Source organism: Zonotrichia leucophrys, chromosome 8 (assembly GCF_028769735.1).
Source record: "Zonotrichia leucophrys gambelii isolate GWCS_2022_RI chromosome 8, RI_Zleu_2.0, whole genome shotgun sequence".
NCBI lineage: Eukaryota > Metazoa > Chordata > Aves > Passeriformes > Passerellidae > Zonotrichia > Zonotrichia leucophrys.
In genome coordinates this window covers 21,242,097-21,260,930 of record NC_088178.1, presented here as the reverse complement: position 1 = coordinate 21,260,930, position 18,834 = coordinate 21,242,097, and the positions used below count along the sequence as shown (strand labels likewise).

The window sequence follows — 18,834 nt, the reverse complement described above, 5'->3', positions numbered from 1 at the left end:
GCCAGCCTGGACCACAGTGAGTGTGCTGCAGTGTGGAATGGGGTGGCAAGGAGTTCTAACTTGGGGTTCCTGGGCTGCTTTTTGCAGGGTTTGCTAAGCCCCAGGCAAGCTTGGCCCTGAGGATCAGGAGATGGGGAGGTGTGCATGGGAGAACACTCTAGGATCAGGGGGATGGTCCTAAAGAGGCTTTGGGAGCTGGAGGAGGAGGGCCATGGTGCCTCTGTTGCCATCCCAGCCAGTGTGGTAGGGGGCTGGTGGTGCTGTGTCAAAGGTTCTCCTGCCATTTTGGCAGCTGTCTCTCCCAGGTGAGTCCTGCTGGCTCTCCCAGCCCCTTGAGACTAGCCTGGGTTGAGGACACATTGCCCATTTCAACCTGAGCAGAACTGTGGGACAGCTGATGCTGAGTCTCTGCCAGTGGTGGGCTGTGAGCCCCAAGCTCCCAGGCTGTGACCCTGCCAGGCTCAGGCACCCACCTTCCCTAGCAGAGCTGAGCAATCCATCCTCAGGAGATGGCTGTTGTGCCCTGGGCTCACATCCTCTGTTGCAAGCGTGGACACTGCAGCTTGGCAGGGAGAGGAATCCTCCACAATTTGCTGCCATCCGTTTCCCCATTTGGATCTGCAGGATGGGGCTCAGGGGCTCCCCCTCACCACACGTGCTCCTCTAGCAGCCTGCTATGACTTCCCATCTCCTTCAGGGCCGTCCAGTTCCCCATCCCCCCAGCCAGAGCCACACGGCTGCTGCAGAGAAGGTCCTGGTTTAATGCTGCAGCCCAGCCTAGAGTGAGCCTGTGACAACATGGGTGACTGTGCCCAAACCAGAGTCCTGTCCCCAAGGCCCCAGGCTCAGCTGTGCTTGTTGATATGACGGGAGTGAGCATGCACAGCTTCCACAAAGGCACCCACATGTTCAGGGTTCATGTCAGGGTAGAGGCCGTGGCCCAGGTTGGCAATATAACGTTGGGTCCCAAAACTCTCCAGCATCTTCTTCACCAGCTCGCCAATCTTCTCCTGTAGGTATGGTAGGAAACCATGTGTCAGACCAATCCAGGTTTTTCACCCCCACCAGTCCCCCTCAGCTAGCCTGAGGGGATGCTGGGACATGAGCCAGTGCTGCAGGTGGCAATGCTGAGGTAGAAGGCCTTTAACACAGGCTAGAACTAGCCCTAGTCTGGGACTAGCCATGGCTCACCTTGGGTGCATAGAGAGCACATGGATCCAGGTTCCCTTGCAGGGTGACATCTTTTCCTATCTGTGCACTGCAGCAGGGAGGAAACAGGTGAGTTGCTGCATGTGGTAGAGAGACTGAGGGCAGCCAGGTGTGCCTGCAGCCCCCACTGTAAGACACCCAGGACCCCTCAGCACAGCCTTTAGAAGCTGCAGCATGGTGGCCCAACTATCCACACCTTTGGAGCAGCAATGTCCAGACCTGGGATGTCTCAGGGAAGAGGAGGAGGTCAGAGTACCTGGTCTGGGATCCTGCCCAGACACCTGAGCCCTCAGTCAGACTCTTACCGAGCTTCCTGGGGCCGGATGGTCCAGTCGAGACCAACGACCTCGTAACCGGCGTGGGCCAGGTCGCGCAGGGCGTAGTGTGCATCCTTGGCAAAGATGATCTGCAGAGGGAGAAGATGGGCACCCACTGCTGTGGCTCAGACCCCTCTCCACAGGCTGGACTGAGGGAAGCAGGCACCAGGGGATGCACCCCTCTCCAGCAGTGCCCAGATGTCAGGGTCAATCCAGGCAGCCCTGACTCACCATGGGCACCAGGGGCAGTGCCTCCTCCTTCAGCTTGCTCTTGACAGCCTGGGCAATGTCCCGGATGTAAGGCAGGGCAAAGTCCTGAAACAGCTCCGGGCCCAGGTGCCCTGCATGGGACTCAAACAGCTGGAGCGCCTGCCAGGGACACAGATTCCTTTAGGCTGGAAAAGACCTTTAGGATTATTGAGTCTAACAAGCAAGCACTGCCAAATCCAGCAGTAAAGCATGTCCCCAGGTGCCACATCTACTTGTCTATCAAATACTTCCAGGAATGGTGACTCAACCACTTTCCCATGGGATTGGGAGAGCAGCAACTCAGTCCCACCTCCTCCCTCCAGTTGCTGGATCCTCTCTTCTCCCTATCCCCTGCCTTCCTTCTTTGCCCTGTCCCCACTGCCCCAGGACTCACCTGCGCTCCAGCAGCCACCTGCCCCACCAGGTAGTCGATGATGACATCAGCCAGCAGGCGTAGCAGACGGTGGCTTGCCTCGGGGTGACGGTATAGCCAGCTCTTGGCCTTGGCCATTGTAGTGGAGCCACCACCTTCAATCATGTAGGACATGAGCGTCCACTGTGGGGAGGAGTGAAGTGAGGAGGGTGATGGAGATGAAAGAAGACACTAAGTCCCTGTTACAGTGCTGAAGGTGGGACCTGTGAACACCCCAGAGCCTGGGGCACAGCTGTTCTTGCACTGAATGCCCCGTTACACACCCATGTAGCACCCACAGCTGGGGGTGCCATAGCTGGTCTGACCCCGAGAGAGCAGAGGAGCCCATCAGGGAAACTCACAGAGAGGAGGTACGCTCCTTACCGGTGCCCCTGAGAAGCCGATGAGTGGCACCTTGCCCTCCAGGCTGTGCCGTGTCAGTGTGATGGCCTGGAAGACGTAACCTAACTCTGCCGTGACATCCACCTTCTGTCGCAGTTTCAGCAGATCCTCCACCTCCTTCAGGGGCTCTGTGAACATGGGTCCTTTGCCAGGGACCATGACAATCTCCATGCCCAGTGCCTGGGGACAGGGGAAAATGGAGAAGCAGAAATGGAGCAGCCCTGAATTCTGCCCTGTTATCACCCTGTGGCATTGGCCATGACTCTTACCTGGGGCACCACCAAGATGTCAGAGAAGATGATGGCAGCATCCAGGGGGAATCGTCTTAGTGGCTGCACAGAGGAAGAGGAAACGTTAGTGAGGGGTTGCAGCTCCCTTCCCATGGAGGACATGGTCAAGCCCAGGAGGCAGTGGAGTCCCCAAGGGCTGCACAATTTACTGAGGCCAGAACCAAGGTTCCTCCCCATCCCCATCTGGGCAGACAGAGGGGACACACAGACTCCTGAGTGATGCTTACCTGCAGCGTCAGCTCACAGCACAATTTGGGGCTCCGGCAAGTGGCAAAGAAATCCTGCGACGCCCGTGTCTCCCGAAACTCTACAAGGGACCACCACAAATGTTACCGGGTGTTTGCTGCGGCTCCCTCGGTACCCCCCGCACGCCTCCACCGCTCACCTGGCAGGTAGCGCCCCGCCTGCCGCATGCACCACACCGGGGTGTGCTCCGTCTGCTCCCCGCGCGCCGCGCGCAGGAACGTGTCGTTCTTCAGCTTGGGGAAGCCTTTGGGGCTGCGGAGCCAAGAGCAGGCACAGGGTGTCACCCACAAGGGGTCCGGGAGCCCTGCCAGTCCCCCACGACTGGGTGCTAGAGTAAGCGGCTCGTCCCCACTCCCTCACCGCAGAGGAGGCTTGCGCCCAGCTGTGACAAGTGCGATAACTCGTCCCCACCACAGCCCAGGACTTCTTCCTGCTGAGGACCGTGGGCCCCCCGGGAGAGAGGCGAGGCGCTGCCCAGGGCCCGCGAGATTAAGTTATCGGGGCCACCAGTTGCTCCCGCCTGGAGAGATTTGGGACGAGCGGGGCGGGCAGTCCTGCATTCCCCCCGGTCTGTGCCAGGCCACGCGTCCTCAGCCTCCCTGTCCCCAACCTCCCGTCCCCAGCCTCCCCCCGTCTCCAGCCTCCCCGTCCCCAAACTCCCGTCCCCAGCCTCCCGGTCCCAAACCTCCCCGTCCCCAAGCTCCCCGTGGGCTGTGCGGCTGCTGGAGTCCGGCCTGCGCCGGGGAGGGGGACCCCGGCAACCGCAGGAGCTATGGGAACAAAGTCCCCAAAACCTCCATTTGGGACCAGGGACTTAACTAGCACACCAGCGGCCCTGCTGATCCCTCCCAGTGCAGGATCACCTCCCTCCCTCCCTCCCTGCCCGGAGCCCCTCCAGTGACCCTGTAGCGGACTCTTGTGCCAGCACCATAATCCCAGAGCCACTCCAGCGCCTCGGCGGTGTCCGGAGAGCCACACCAGTGTCCCCAGTACCGGATCTCAGTGTGAAAGCACAATCCCCAGTGCTCCCCCAGTGCCAGATCGCCCTTCCCAGAGGCACATCGGTATCCCCTGGCAAGTGCCGGAACACGGCCCCGTTACCACATTAGGAAGGGACGCAGGCCTGCCCGGTCCCGGTTACTCACAGGAGCCGATCGCCACCCGCCATGCTCCTAAGCCGTTCCCCGGCCTCTCCGTTGCCTCCCGACGCGGCGCGATCCGCCCCCATCCCGCCCCTCTCCCCGTCCCGCCCCGTCGACGCCGCCATCTCGACGTAGTCCCGCCTCTCCTCCTGCCGCCATTTTTCCCCGCCCCTCCGTACGCTGCCATCTTGCCCCGCTGCTTGCTCCTCTGTACGTGGCACGGGCGCCGCCATCTTGCTCTACGTCCGTCCCGCCGGGCGCCGCCATCTTGCCTGTCGGCGGGCGGGGTTCGCCGTAAACCGGAGGGGCGCGGAGCCGGTGCCCGGAGCGCGATGAAGGCGTGCGGGGAGGCGCCGCACCAGGTGCTGGGCCGGCTGCGGTTCCTGCTGCAGTGCAGCGAGTGCTTCCGCCGCGCCCGGGCGCTGCCCGCCGCGCTCTGCTACGTGCCGCGGGAGGTGCAGTACAAGATCTGCAAGGACCCCGCGGCCCCCGCGGCCGCCGCCGCCCGCAGCCTGCTCAGCGTGTGGGACAGCCCGGGGCCGGCGCGGGGCGGCAAGCGGGCGGCGCGGGCCACGATCGAGGTGCGGAAGGGTGGCTGCCTGCGCGCCACCGGCGAGGAGTACTGCAACAGCGCCGGGCTCTGGGTCAAGCTCAGCAAGGTAACGGGGGGGCGGCGGCCCGCGGAGGGCCCGGCCCGGCCCGGCCTCGCCTGACCGCCGGCTGTCCCCACAGGAGCAGCTGGAGGAGTACCGGAGCGGCTGCGATCTCGAGGAGGGATGGGTGCTGGTGTGCAAGCACGCCGACGGCGGGGACCGGCTGGTGCCAGTGGAGTCCACGGAGCGGATCCAGCGGCAGCAGCAGCTGTTCGGGGTGGATTACAAACCCGTCATCAGGTGCGGGGCCGCCGCCGTGTCCCGCTGGGTCCCTCCCCGGGAGCGCCGAGGCGCTCACCCCTGTGCGGGCTCGGGATGCTTCCCCACGGCCCCTCCTGCCCTGGGCTAGGGAACCCCCGGCCTGCTTGGACAGGTTTCGTGGAAGTGAGGCAAGAGGGATGCCGGATGTGGAGTGGAATGGGTTTGGCTCGGGCGCTGTGCTTGTCACATGCCCAGCGGGGTGTGAAAGGAGTAGACATAGTTGGAAAGGAAAAAGCAACAGATGATGCTGGAAATGATGGAAGATGGAACACGGTGGGGCTTTAAACGCAAATCTTCCCCTTACAACTACTCCTCGATCACCAATTTCTTGTTCCTCTGGGATGTTCTCACTCCACTTCTCTGTGTTGTTTCAGATGGGAGCAGGTGGTGGATCTGACATACTCTCTGCGCCTCGGAGCAAAGCCCAGGCCCATGGAGCAGGATGAGGCTGCAGTAGAGAAGCTTCGGTATGAACTGTTTCCTGGCTTCTGCTATGGTGGGGGACAAGATCCTGTCTCTTGTGACTGCCCACACAGCCTGCAGACCTAGGGGAGAGGGGGGAAGACAGGCATCTCTGCACAGCACAGTCTTGTCCTAGATATGCCTGCAAAAAAGCAGGAAACTGAGCAAGGCAAGCAGGATGTGGACCTTCCTTTTTTGACCCATTAGCCTGGCTGCCTCTGGCTCTCCAGACCCAGAAATCCCTTTTCCCTGCTAGGTTTGTGCCTCCAACATGGACTTATGAATGTGATGAGGACCTGGTGCATTTCCTGTATGACCACATTGGGAAGGAGGATGAGAACCTGGGCAGCGTTAAGCAGTACGTGGACAGCATCGATGTCTCATCCTACACGGTGGGTTAAAGGGACAAGGCTACATCAGCCCCACTGTGCTGGGGAGCATGGCTACTGCCTGCTGTGCTACTCTGGCCTGGACTGCACTCTGAGCATGTGGGAGAAAAACCTGGGGAGTATCATGCAACATGTTGTATAATGTAGCCCCTGGAGGGACAGTGGTTAGAGAAGCCAGTGCTAATATTAACTACAAATCTGATGTTAGGGAGGGTTTGATACTCTGTGCTGTGTGTGTGACCCCAGAGCACCTCGGAGAGTCAACCCCAGTGTGCTGTGTGCTCTGCACTCCCGGTGTCTCCCCACAGCCCAGCAAAGGGAACAGGCCAATGTGATACCCTCTGACACTGATATTCATGATGAAAGTAACCACTAAAGAGAAGTTAATCCTACACTCACTTCCACCCTTCCATTCACTTACCCTCTTCCAGGAGGACTTCAATGTGTCATGCCTGACCGACAGCCATGCCGACACATACTGGGAGAGTGATGGCTCCCAGGGCCAGCACTGGGTGCGGCTCAACATGAAGAAAGGCACCATTGTCAAGTGAGTCATCTCTCTCTGCCCTACAGAATCATTTCTGCTCTACATGCTGGCTAGTGACTGGGGCAAGCTTTGCCACTCCCTTTCTGCCTGAGTGTCATGGCCCAAATTTGCCCTGCACTCCCTGCCCTTCAGCCCTTACTCTGGCTCTGGGCTTGAAGTTGATTTTAGCATTGTCACAGGTACTTGGGAATCCCAGCTTGTAACAACATGACCAAGTGATGAGAGGGAGTAGCGATAGGTGTTCAGGTGTAATTGCCTTCTTAATGTCCTGCTTCCCTCTGCAGGAAGCTGCTGCTGACAGTGGATACCACTGATGAGAACTTCATGCCCAAGCGGGTCGCTGTGTATGGGGGCGAGGGGGACAATCTGAAGAAACTGAACGATGTCGGCATTGATGAGTGAGTGGTGGAGGTGCACGCATGGCTCTTGGCTCTTGCAGGGGCCCAAGCTGTTGAACACTGGCCTTAAGCAGGCATGCAGTGCGAGCCAGGCTCTCTGGGATGTGGGTTCACTCTGCCTGCAATAGCATGGTACAGTCATCAGGGCTCTCCTCATCCGACTGTGGGACACATCAGAATCGTGGTACCTGGACCTGAGTCACCGGCAGGTTCAGGCATTCAGCTGTAACTGTAAGCAAGAACTGAGTTCTTGCCACAGGCTCCCATTTCAAAAGATGTAAACCGTCTTCCTGTACAAGTGTCCAAGTGGATTTTAGCAGGATGGGTGAGGGAACAACCCTTTTATCCTCATCTGTTTTGTGTTTGCAGGAGCTATATTGGGGATGTGTGCATCCTTGAGGACATGACAACACACCTGCCTGTCATTGAAATCCGGATTGTGGAGTGCAGAGGTAGGGCTGATTGTTGTGATTGCATCCATAATGCACCTGTAAGATACTGTACATTAGGAGTTTGTGCTGTGACTTGTACTTCTTCTCCCTGTGGGCTGTTTTAGATGAGATTCAAAAGAACCATGGGAAACTCCTGGGAGATCTGAAGTTTTGCAAGTTCTCAGCTTTCATCTTATCTTTCTCTGCCTTCAATAATTTAATTATTTTTCTCCTGTAAATACCCTGCTTCTTCTTCACAGAGGTATTTGAAGCTCCGAGTGCCCAGCCCCAGAGCTGGTGGAGCTGGTACATTCCTACTGTTTTTGCTTAAAGACCTCCTACACTTTATTTAAGGCTTGCTTTCTTGTGATCTTGGCATATAATTTATGGTCTTCCTTGGCAGATGATGGGATTGATGTTCGTATCCGAGGCATCAAAATCAAATCCTCCCGACAGAGGGACTTGGGGCTCAGTGCTGACATGTTCCAGTTGCCCAATTTGGTGCGTTACCCTCGCCTAGAAGGGACTGACCCTGACCTGCTGTACCGACGGGCTGTGCTCATTCAAAGGTACTGTGAGGAGGGGAGCAGACAGGTGCCACTGCCTGCAGGGATTGATGCCATCTCCAGCATGTACATGGCTGGAAGCTGTAAAACTATGACACTCCTCTTGAGACAGATGTCCTGGACACTGGAGAAAATGGCAGCCATTTGGGGACAAAGTGGGTTCTCTGGGGTGGCTCCCTTGTGCTTTCAGAGGAGTTCTGTAGCTCAAGTTTACAGTGTCTTGTGTGTCACAAGCACAATATATCTGTGCAGTGTAGGGGGCAGGTGTGTGCAGAGGGATGCAAAATCACTGCAGTGCCCAGGGAGTGGGAATTTAGTACCAAAGGTTCCATGAGGTAAAAAACTATGCTGGGTTTGGTTTGGATCAGTTATTTTTCTGCTTGTGTTCAGGGATGTGTGGTCTGGAATAGACTTGTGCAGATCCCCATCACTCCTTGTTGCAATACCTTCTTCTTTGGGATTTAGGTTCATCAAGCTCCTTGACAGTGTCCTGCATCACTTGGTGCCAGCCTGGGACCACACTGTTGGCACATTCAGCAAGCTCAAGGTGAGCAGTTGGCCCTGTGTCTTGTTGGGGCCTCAGTCTGGCAGGGTGATGATGCTCATGTTGTGGTAAGGGAGGCAGCCAGGGCTTGTTGCTTTTAAACCAGCTGGAGGGAAATACCTTCCTGAGCTCAAGTCACTAAGACTGTGAAAGGTGATATTGTTTATTTTCCTACTAAACTGCTGATGTAGAAGCATGTAGCTGTAGGCTAACAAGTGGACTCAAACCAGAACATTTCACCCTCAAATTCAAGGGACTTGGATCATAGCAGCACTGGGCATGCAAGCTGGATCCACATCCCCTCCAAGATCTCAGCCCAGGACGCTCTGTTCCTGCGCTTCCTGCCAGCAGCTTTGAGCTGGCTTGTCCAAACATTAAGGCTTTTACCAGTAACATTCTTCCTGGCTTTAATAAGCTTTTGCTTTTCATCCTTTACATAGTGCTGAGTTCATCCCTCCAGTTGTCTGTTTTCCTTGTATCCTCTCCAAGAATACACATGCTGGACATTACCAGGATAGCCCTATTCTATGGGCTAGTGTCAGAAAGCCTAGTCAGAAAGCACTGTAATTCCTGTGCCAGGTCAACATGGACCCAAAGCATTTGGGGTTTTTTGTTTGTTTAGAGGAGCTGAATTTGATTACAACTAAAAGGGATAGTAAGACCAATGTTCTGGTGAGAGTGAGGGTAAAGGAAACTCTAAGCAACACTGGAGTGTGAGCATCAGATAATAGCTGGTGGATTGAGGGCTGAGCTTCTGCATTAGGGCAGAATGCAGAATCTTTCAGAGGCAGAGGGGAAGCAAGTAGTGTCAATGAGAATGTCTCTGTGTGGGAAGGCCCTGGGAAAGGGAGGTGCGATGGCTTCAGCAGAAAGTAGATGACATGTTTTGCTCCCTGTTGGCAGCACATCAAGCAGTTCTTGCTGCTGTCCAAGAAGCGCACGGCTCTCATTACCCAGTGTCTGAAGGACTCGGAGACCAGCAAGCCCAACTTCATGCCAAGGCTCTACATTAACCGGCGCCTGGCCATGGAGCACCGGGACAACCCTGCCCTGGACCCCAGCTGCAAGAACGCTGTCTTCACCCAGGTACTGTCCCTCCTGCAAGGGTCCCTGCTGCTCTAGGGAGACTGGGGAATCCCAAAATCAAAATGATCTGCATTAGGATGGGTGGAAGGGAGAGCTTGGAGCTGGAGACAGACCAAGCCTTCAAGGCTTCTTCATGTGACTCACAGGCTCCGTAATTACAGGTGCTTATGGTCCCATAAGGAATAACATCTATGAGGGATTTGGGATCTCTGAGTTGAAATCTGTACTCTATCCTGGATGTTCTCTGTGGCATGTTGTTTGTGGAGAGTGTAACAATCCTGTTGCACTAAAAAGGCAGCAAATAATTCTTGTGTGACAGCAGTCAAGTAGCTGCATAGAGTTCCTGTGTTGTGGTTTTACACACAGCAATGCTGATCTTTTGTGTGCATTGTCTCCCTACCTCCAGTAGATCTGGGGCTCCGTGCATGCACAAACACCCCAAACTGCAGTGAGACTTGATACGTTTGATGTACCTGCCTTCATGTGGCATCAGTTCCCCTGGAGAGGGGATACCAACCTTGATTGTCTCTGCTTGTTGCAGGTATATGAAGGTCTGAAACCCTCAGACAAGTTTGAAAAGCCTCTGGATTATAGGTAAGCAGTGTCTCGGGAAGGGGAGGCACCATGCAGAGCTGGGAGCTGTGTCCTGTTTCAGCAGGGTGTTTGGGAAGCCCATGTGCTGTACTTTGGAGAGGGCTTGCTAGGACAGGAGCCATGAGATCAGGGCCCATACCCCAAGGTGTCATCTCCCTACTGAGGATGCAGCTGTCTCTGGAGATTGAGATGTTGTCCTGTCCTAAACTCAGACTGTTCCACCCTAGTCCCTTGATGTCCCTGCTGTGACTGTCCCAGCACCTCCTTGGCTTTGAGCAGCACCTCAGGTGATGCCTGGTTCTCCACAGGTGGCCGTTGCGTTATGACCAGTGGTGGGAGTGCAAATTTATCGCAGAGGGCATCATCGACCAAGGTAGGGGCTGCAGGAGGCCAGAGCTCCTCTGGAGCATTCGGGGGCTGATGAGGTGACTGTTGCTCTAGGTGCTTTTGTTTGGTTCCAGTGTTAATTCCTGTGGAGGAGAGAGGGAAGGCAGGTTGCCTTGTCCTGCCACCTCTGGCTGTGTCCCAGATAAAAACTGCTGTTTGCTGGGAGAGGGACCAAATTTCCATTAGTCACTAACAGCACCTTTACCAGTGCCAGTGATCCTTCTGGCTGTTCTCCACAGGCCAGGCAGGGGTGTTATGTCTCTTGTCTTACTTTCTCCAGTGCCATAAGACTCTAGTAGGAGCCTTCTGCTCAACCCAGGGCCAGGTTGGACCAGAAATCCTCATCTTTGCTCCATAACTCTGAAGATCAGCACATGGGGAATTCACATCACTAAGAATGCCCTTCTTTTGGGGTTGCAGGTGGTGGTTTTCGGGACAGCCTAGCAGACATGTCAGAGGAGCTGTGCCCCAGCTCAGCAGACACCCCTGTGCCTCTGCCCTTCTTCGTGCGCACATCCAACCAGGTGCTGTGCATTGGGGTGTTTGGGGCAAACCCTTCCGTGCCTGGCAATGCAGAGCTGTCCCTGTCCCCTTGCATGCCAGGGACATACCTACTTGAAGCTTTTCTTTGTGAGGGGTTTGCTTTGTGGCATTTCATTTTAGAATATGCTGACAAGTGCCTGGATACTGGTCTGTCACTGGGAATATTGCCAAGGGGGATGGGGGGTTTAGCCCACTCCTGCTGTGAGAAGTGCCCAGAGGCATGGCAGGAGTAGTTTGTGGTGTTTCATGCTGTGCTGAAATTATGACTTAGAGTTTTGCCTCTCACTCCTACAGGGTAATGGCACTGGAGAAGCCCGGGACATGTATGTTCCCAACCCCTCTTGTAGAGACTTTGCAAAGTACGAGTGGATTGGTCAGATCATGGGAGCAGCTCTGAGGGGCAAGGAGTTTCTGGTAAGTTTTCAGCCCCATCCCTCTCAGAAGATTTGCTGCAAAGGAAGTTGATAGTCCTCTCCTGCAGCCTGTCTAACAGGGCATGGAAAGGCTCTGTGGTCATATACTGGGAAAAGAGGTATTTGGGGCAAACTAGTTTGGAGAACTCACAGTCTGATTTTTGGGGGATGATGCTGAGAGCTTGGGAGATAGTGTTTGGTCTCTACTCAGCTATGATGAGTTCTGCATGTAGAGGGAGAAGTAGGGAAGGCTCTTTGTGTCTGCATTGTTGAGTCCTATCTCTGTCTTTGGTGAGGTCTCATTTTGACACAGACTCAAAATCTCTTTTCTTCTTCAGGTCCTGGCTCTTCCTGGCTTTGTATGGAAACAATTAACAGGGGAAGAGGTCAGCTGGAGCAAAGACTTCCCTGCTGTGGACTCCGTGTTGGTGAGAGGGACTGGGAGGTTGTGCCTATCCTATTCCTTGTGGCACTCAGCAAGGTGCTGATTTGTGTCCCTGTCCTCATGTACTTGATTCCTACTATGATGTGTCAAATAAACACAACAAAGGGCAGCTTTTAGCTATAAGGATGCACCAAATGCTCTTACAGAGGTGCAGCCATGCTGACTGCTGCTTTAAGCAAGCAATGGCCCAAGGTCTGCTAAACATATTTAGGGCAACATGTTGTTCATTGTTGCTTGTCTGGGAAGGGAGAAGATGAGGACTTGGGCACATCACTGCTCTCTGGCCATCTCTCTAACATGGACTTACTTGGTGCCTGGACAGGTGAAGCTCCTGGAGGTGATGGAAGTCATAGACAAAGACACATTTGAGTTCAAATTTGGGAATGAGCTGACCTACACGACGGTGCTGAGTGACCAGCGCGTGGTGGAGCTGATCCCCAACGGCAGCAACACCGCTGTGCGCTACGAGGACCGCAGGGAGTTCATCCGCCTGGTGCAAAAGGCTCGGCTGGAGGAGAGCAAGGAGCAGGTGACACTGTCCCACCCTGTGGCTGGTCACTGACTCCCAGACACCTGCCCCCAGCCTGTTTCTGGTAAAATGCACTCTGGTTAGTGTCCCTCTGCTCATTAGGGCAATGATATCCACCCCTTTCAGTGTTGAGCTGTTGAGAAACAAAGTGGCTTCTGGTATCACTGGTGATACTGGGGTTTTATTCACAGCTCTGACACAAGCTTTCTCAGTGAACGGAGGGTGCATCTGGGATCCTGTCCTGTTCCTTCAGGTTCCTTGGAGCATGTGCTCAGCAGTCACATGGCTTGAAGAGTCCCTAGGCTTAACCTTGAGTCAGGGAAATGGGCAAGACATGCTGCTTACCTGCCTTGTCTCCTTTTCAGATCATGGCCATGCAGGCTGGGCTGCTGAAGGTGGTGCCCCAAGCTGTTCTTGACCTCCTTACATGGCAGGAGCTAGAAAAAAAGGTCTGTGGAGACCCTGAAGTCACAGTGGATGCCCTGAAGAGGCTCAGTAAGTGAAAGGCTTTGCTGAAAACTCTCTTCCTGAAAGCAAAACTGTTTTCTGTCTGTGCTGGCACAAGGAGAAGTGTGGGAGGCCAATATTAGCCTTTCTTACAGTGAGAATATGGTCCTGTGTACTTCTTGCCTTTAGCTGGGTGCTGATGAGGACAGGGGTGTCCTTTTGACTCCATCCTGGGCCTCATGGGAGAGGCTGGGTCATCCCTTGGTTGCCAGTATCTGAGCCCCTGTGGAGCTGAGATGTGGATCTGGCTGTGCTTCCTGGGAGGGGCCTGACCATCTATGTTTCTTGCACCTTGAGTCTGTGTGGTTACACCCTGCAGGCACCTACTGCCAAGGAGAGAGGAGCTCAGATCTTTAATAAACTCTTTTCTGTATCCTTTGTGACAGCTCGGTTTGAGGACTTTGAGCCACAGGATACCCGTGTTCAGTACTTCTGGGAGGCACTCAATAACTTCACCAATGGTGAGCAATTTTCTCTGTCCGTGCGTATCTCGTGCCATGACAGCTCCTGCCTGGTGGCTGGGGGCTGGGAGGGAAACCATTCAAGGAAAGCAAGGAGATAAGCTGAAGGGACTGCTCGCTAGTGCTGGGTTTGCTGATGTCTTTGCTTTTCCTTCACAGAGGATCGCAGCCGCTTCCTCAGATTTGTCACTGGCAGAAGTCGCCTTCCAGCACGGATCTACATCTACCCAGACAAGATGGGGTAAGTCCATTGTTCTGTAGGCTGCAGGGCTGACAGATCCCACACCACAGGGGTGGGTTGTCTGGGCTCCCTGCCTCACTGGCGTGATGGTTCTAACCAGTTTGTCACCTTCTCCCCAGCTCAGAGACAACAGATGCTTTGCCAGAGTCATCCACCTGCTCCAGCACTCTCTTCTTGCCCAACTATGCCACGTAAGTTTGGGTGCTTCCCTGTGTCTGGAGGACTGTGTGTGGGCTCTCTTCTTAACCTTGGTGCTGACCCATTGGGTCCCATCACTTTGCCATACTTACATCCCCTGCCTGTCCCACACGGCTGCTGAGTTTCACTCTGTGAGCCCCTGGTGAAGCATATCCCCCATTTCAGAAAACATCTTGTCCTCTCAACTGGAACATGCAGCAATGGCAGCTCCTCCTTACCTTTATCTTTTTTTCCTTCCTGCCATCCCTAGAGCCAAGGTATGTGAAGAGAAGTTGCGCTATGCTGCCTATAACTGCGTGGCCATTGACACAGATATGAGTCCGTGGGAAGAGTGACGTTGCAGCCTGACCAAGCAGCATGGACAATTGTTCAAGAAAACCATGCAGTGGGAAGCATTCCCTTGTCCCCACGGGATGTGTATATATATAATAAATATATAGGTGTGAAACCTGGCTCCCGCAGTTGACATGAAGGGTTGGGTCTTCAACAAGGTTGGGAGCTAGCTTGGATTGTAAATGTGATTGTGATGATGGAACCCTGGCTGAGCCGTCCTGCATCAAAGAGCTGCTAGGCTTTTGTAATGAGTTTCTTCTCCACATCTTCTTGTAGCTCACAATGCTCACTCCTTCCAGGCTGCTCTTGGCTCAAACAAAAGTGGGGTAAGGAGACAGAGCTGCACAGCAGCTTACAGCACAGGACAGAGAACTGCGAGCGGCTGCTGAGACTAGGGGGTGGCCAAGATGCTCAGTGTGTCCTGACCATACTCTGTTGCCTTGTTCCTATTCTCACATGAGGTCAATGGAAATTAGATCATTCATTTAGGATTAAGAAGAATGGGGCAGGCTGGTGGCAGGTGCTGCAGGGGTACCTTTGGCCACCAGGTGTCATAACAGACCTGCACAGCAGGACTGTGGGAGATTCCAAAGGGACTCCCATGCTTTTACGTCACACAGAATGTGAGTTCCTGTCATTCCTGGCACCTTTACACAGCAGCGACTGCTGGGGAAGCTGCTTCCTCACAGTGAGTGGAAACTGTCTGCTTCCCTTTAGTTCTGCATCCAGCATGCTGGTGGCCTGGCAGCTGTTCTCCAGGCTCTTTGAGCCTCAGTTTACCCCTGAATGACAGTATTACAGCTACTCTCTTCTAGTTCTCATGAAGATCTGCCATCAGGGCCAAATTCATCTTCCAGACTGCAGAGGTTAAAGCAGGCTCTGCTCCCCCCTATCATCCATGGGAAGGGACACGGAGGTTTCAGGTGAATAGGAAAAGCCTTTGCCCTAGAGCAGTATAGAAACCGGATACCAAGAATTGGAGCTCCTTGAGCAGATGGACACATGCTCTGTGAGTGAGGAGTGGGCAATAAAACCTTCACAACTATTTGGAAGTGTTTGTGGATCTTCCCAGCTCTGGGCAGGGCTGGTCATTGCCTAGCACTGGGAGCTGCTTGATGTTAGTCTGCATTTATACCTCCAGCTCCATCTTCAGCCTGTGTGCTCTGTTGGACCTCCACTACAGTGAGTCACAGAATCACTGGGGCTGCATTGGAGCAGGGCTGATGCTGTGAGTTCAGATCAATCCTGTCTTAATGTTTCATGGCTTTTTCTTCTCTGTAGAAGAAGCCTGTCATCCAGAGATCACTTCCAGTTGTAAATAAAGTCCTTCCCTTCACGAGTTTCTTTTGAAACATGTATTCCCAGAACTGCCAAGGAAGGTTGTTACTAAAAGGGATGTAGGAGCAGGAAGGAGCATGTGCTGCCATCTGCATCGTGGTGAGTGGAGAGAGCACAGGGTGAATTACGGAAGCTGTTTATGGCAGCCCTTGCCTGCAGCAGGGCCTTCCATGCTCAGCTGGGTGGGTGTGAAGTCCTGTCTGCTGGAGGGAGTCTTCTGTAAATCCTAGAGCTGTTCCAGAATTATCTCTGTGGCTTTGTGGCTGATTTCAACCAGCAGTGTGAATGGGAACAGGAGCGAACCAGTGCAATACTTTTCCGTGCTGGTGGCTGAGTCACTTCCTAGGGTGTCTGTTTTAAATGGGCATGAGTAAGCTGGTGAAAGGACTTTGATCTGCTGCCCTGCCCTCAGTCAGGAGTGTTGAGGAAGAAGCCTGCAGCAGTGAGCTGGGATTTGAAATAAGCCATCTGAAAAGGGACTGACATTGGGATGGAATTGATACTGCTTTTTTCCAACCTTGTCCTCTTACCTCTACCGGACATCAGCAGGAGGCCACGTTATTAACTGAGCAGAATTATAAGCAGCAATAAAATAGACCCCTCTCTTTATTGCTGGGCAGGGGTTGGTTGATAAGTAGTTCAGGGTGGGATGGATAGGATGGCCCTAGTCTTTGATGGAGGGTGAGCTGATGTCACCTGCTGGAATGGGCAGGTTAGGAGCCAGCTAGGGCTGCTTGGGGTGATCAGTTTTAGGGGAACAAGCACCTCTGGCTCCCCTACCCTTGGAAGCAACTGCAGCTGAAGGAGAGTAGCTGAGGCTATTACAGACATATACCCAGAACACTTCAGGTTTCTCACTGAGATGTGTTTAGACAGCTCTGTTCCCTCTCATTATCCACATACACAGCTCCAGCCTTCCATGATGAAGAGAGGGCTGCTGTGCAAGGCAACACAGAGAGCAGAACCTGGCTGAAGTGGTGGGATCCTTCCCTAGAAGCATTGTGGCACCTCTGTCTTTGGAGATGCTCAAGACTTCTTGTACAGCCCTGGGCACTGGTGATCAACCTTCCAGTCTCATCCTGCTGGGTTTAGATCTAGGCCCTCCCTAACCTGAAGCACTTGATGACTATGGAGTTATCAAGTAGTTTTTTCCCACATTTCCTGCATTTCTCTACTCTTCCTTCCAGCAAGGTCGTTTAGCATCTGAGACCTCTTACTTCCTGCCAGTGTGTCCTGCCCAAGGGCTTGCTGGACTCTGGGGAGAGGATCTAGCTGGTGTCAGGGATTTCTGTTTAAAAGATACTTGTAGTAACAGGACTCTGGCCCTAGCAGAAAGGGAATCACCCAGGATGATCTGGATTTAACTCCTACAAGCATACTGAGAAAACCATTTTTTTTACCATATAAACCATTGTTTTACTGTCTATTTTGTGTTATCACCATACACATGTTGGAGAACTGCAGCAGTTGCCGCTGTGGTGGTGTACTGGGGTGAGAGACCTGTGAAAGCCCCTCTAGTAGGGAGAGGAGCCCATTGCAGCAGTGAGTTTGTTTGGTGCATGGTCAGAGGGTCTGGAAAAACATGGCAGCTGTGGAACAATGCCAAGATAACACACTGATTGTGCTGTTGAGTTTGCTGTGCAAAGGTAAGCTGGGAAGAAGGAGCTGGGAGTGACCTGGATGTCCTCTGCATGATCCTCTCATCTGCAGCGTTTTAAAGCCAATCACAAACTGAATGTCTGCTGTGACAGCCCAGCAGATTGTGGAAGAGGTCAGTCTAGCTCAACTCTGGCCAATCTTGGGGCCCAAAATAGGTGTTAGGTCAGTGCTGGGTCCTGTTTCTTCTCTGATCTCTAAAGCTGTGGGTAGGAACTCTCTTCTGTTGTGTTTGACAAGGCACAAATCAAGTGCCCCTGCCCTGGAGTCCTGCTGCATGTGGCCTGGGGCAAGAGTCCCAATTATCAGGAAGCAGCAGCTGCATGTCCTCGCCCCAAGAACCCGTCTCAAATCAGTGGAGATCGATTTTCAAGCCAGTGCCATCCTAAGGAAGGTGCTGGTGTCTCTGTGCTGCTGAGGAGCATCTCCATGTGCCAGAGATGCAGCTCTACAGGGTGAGTAGGGGTGAGCTGGGGGAAGGAGTGATGCCATCATGGCTCTGATGCCATGTAACCACTCACTCTCTCCTGCCTTCAACTTGCTGGATTGTGATAGAATAGTGTCAGGTGATCAATAACGCACATGTAGTTAGCTGTTCTTGTTATGCTACTGCTACCCTGGAGTATGACAAACTCTTAGTAGTTTGACAGGTTCTGTCTGTTCCCTGCCTCGTGTAGGATCTAGAATAAAATGAATGAACTAACTGCTCCTGGCCTTCCTGATGATTTCTCAGGTCTGCCTGGGGCTCCTGTGTCCTTCTGTTGGGTTAAATAGTGGATGTGACACTTGGGGACATGGTTTAGTCATAAACATGGCAGTGCTGGGTTAGCAGTTGGACTCTATGAACTTAGAGGTCTTTTCCAGCCTAAATGATTCTGTGATTCTAAGCAGCAATGAAGACTGGTGTTGTGAGAGGCAGCTGAAGGTGAAGCAGAAATTGGCCCTGCCATGTCTTGCACACAAAGTAGTGTCACACAGGTGACTCAGAGTACTAACTGGCTTAACCCTTTACAGCAGCTCTGCAAACCAGTGGTACAGGGTGACTGGCTGCAGAAGGAGGGCCCAGGACCCTCCTGGCTATAGTTACTGCAGGTAAAAGCAAGGCCCAAGTCTGCATTTCTTCTGCATCGTGGTTCATGGCAAGGCAGGTGGCCATTGCTGTTCAACAGGTGACAATGCAGGGATGAACAGCTGCTGGATCTCTCTGCACTGTGCCTTTGCAGAGAGGGATGGAGCTGGACTCTGACCTGCCAGGAGAGCAGGCAGGCACCAGGGAACCTTTGAGCTCTGCCATCTGCTTGTTTCATGATCCTTCAACTCAGCCCTTTGTGCCCAACCTGAAGAAATTAAGGTAGCATGGGGTGGAGCTGAGTTGCTCTCTGCCATCGCCTTGCTGTGGAATGCAACAAGCAGCCATGACACGGGGTGGCACACCCCATGTTCAGGGCAGGGTGGGGGAGGTGGGGTTGGGTGCTTTTGGGGGTAATGGCCTCACTCCTGCTGCCAGGATGCCTCTGCCACCGGGGATAAAGCTGTTCTGGGCAGGGAAGCCTGTCCTCCTCCCCAGCAGTGCTTGGAGCACCTC

General features: G+C 53.9%; 2 protein-coding genes across 2 annotated transcripts; one reads left to right on the top strand and one right to left on the bottom strand.

Annotated features, from left to right (window-relative positions):
• Window positions 1–741: 741 nt before the first annotated feature.
• Window positions 742–4,500, bottom strand: UROD (uroporphyrinogen decarboxylase). The gene is made up of 10 exons (XM_064719373.1): window positions 4,271–4,500; window positions 3,265–3,377; window positions 3,107–3,186; window positions 2,859–2,921; window positions 2,572–2,769; window positions 2,170–2,331; window positions 1,758–1,895; window positions 1,515–1,615; window positions 1,192–1,258; window positions 742–1,010 (listed from the first exon to the last, which is right to left on the bottom strand). Exons 1-10 carry the CDS (start codon window positions 4,498–4,500, stop codon window positions 846–848), a joined length of 1,317 nt encoding a protein of 438 aa, XP_064575443.1. The 3' UTR covers window positions 742–845.
• Window positions 4,470–14,374, top strand: LOC135450828 (E3 ubiquitin-protein ligase HECTD3-like). The gene is made up of 21 exons (XM_064719370.1): window positions 4,470–4,926; window positions 5,000–5,160; window positions 5,556–5,648; window positions 5,900–6,035; window positions 6,464–6,579; window positions 6,864–6,977; window positions 7,347–7,429; window positions 7,812–7,977; window positions 8,440–8,521; window positions 9,422–9,604; window positions 10,146–10,198; window positions 10,507–10,571; window positions 11,006–11,109; window positions 11,423–11,542; window positions 11,880–11,969; window positions 12,309–12,515; window positions 12,881–13,010; window positions 13,409–13,483; window positions 13,643–13,724; window positions 13,844–13,915; window positions 14,173–14,374. The coding sequence occupies exons 1-21, from the start codon at window positions 4,600–4,602 to the stop codon at window positions 14,255–14,257; spliced, it is 2,544 nt and encodes an 847-aa protein (XP_064575440.1). The 5' UTR covers window positions 4,470–4,599; the 3' UTR covers window positions 14,258–14,374.
• Window positions 14,375–18,834: the final 4,460 nt, after the last annotated feature.

Coding starts and splice junctions, on each gene's coding strand:
- UROD (XM_064719373.1), bottom strand. CDS start 4,500: ATGGCGGCGCCCGTGCCACGTACAGAGGAGCAAGCAGCGGGGCAAGAT. Junction 2,770..2,858: donor ACATCTTGGTGGTGCCCCAG/GTAAGAGTCATG, acceptor CCCTGTCCCCAG/GCACTGGGCATGGAGATTGT. Junction 2,332..2,571: donor TCGGCTTCTCAGGGGCACCG/GTAAGGAGCGTA, acceptor TCCTCCCCACAG/TGGACGCTCATGTCCTACAT.
- LOC135450828 (XM_064719370.1), top strand. CDS start 4,600: ATGAAGGCGTGCGGGGAGGCGCCGCACCAGGTGCTGGGCCGGCTGCGG. Junction 4,927..4,999: donor TCTGGGTCAAGCTCAGCAAG/GTAACGGGGGGG, acceptor CTGTCCCCACAG/GAGCAGCTGGAGGAGTACCG. Junction 12,516..12,880: donor TGGAGGAGAGCAAGGAGCAG/GTGACACTGTCC, acceptor TCTCCTTTTCAG/ATCATGGCCATGCAGGCTGG.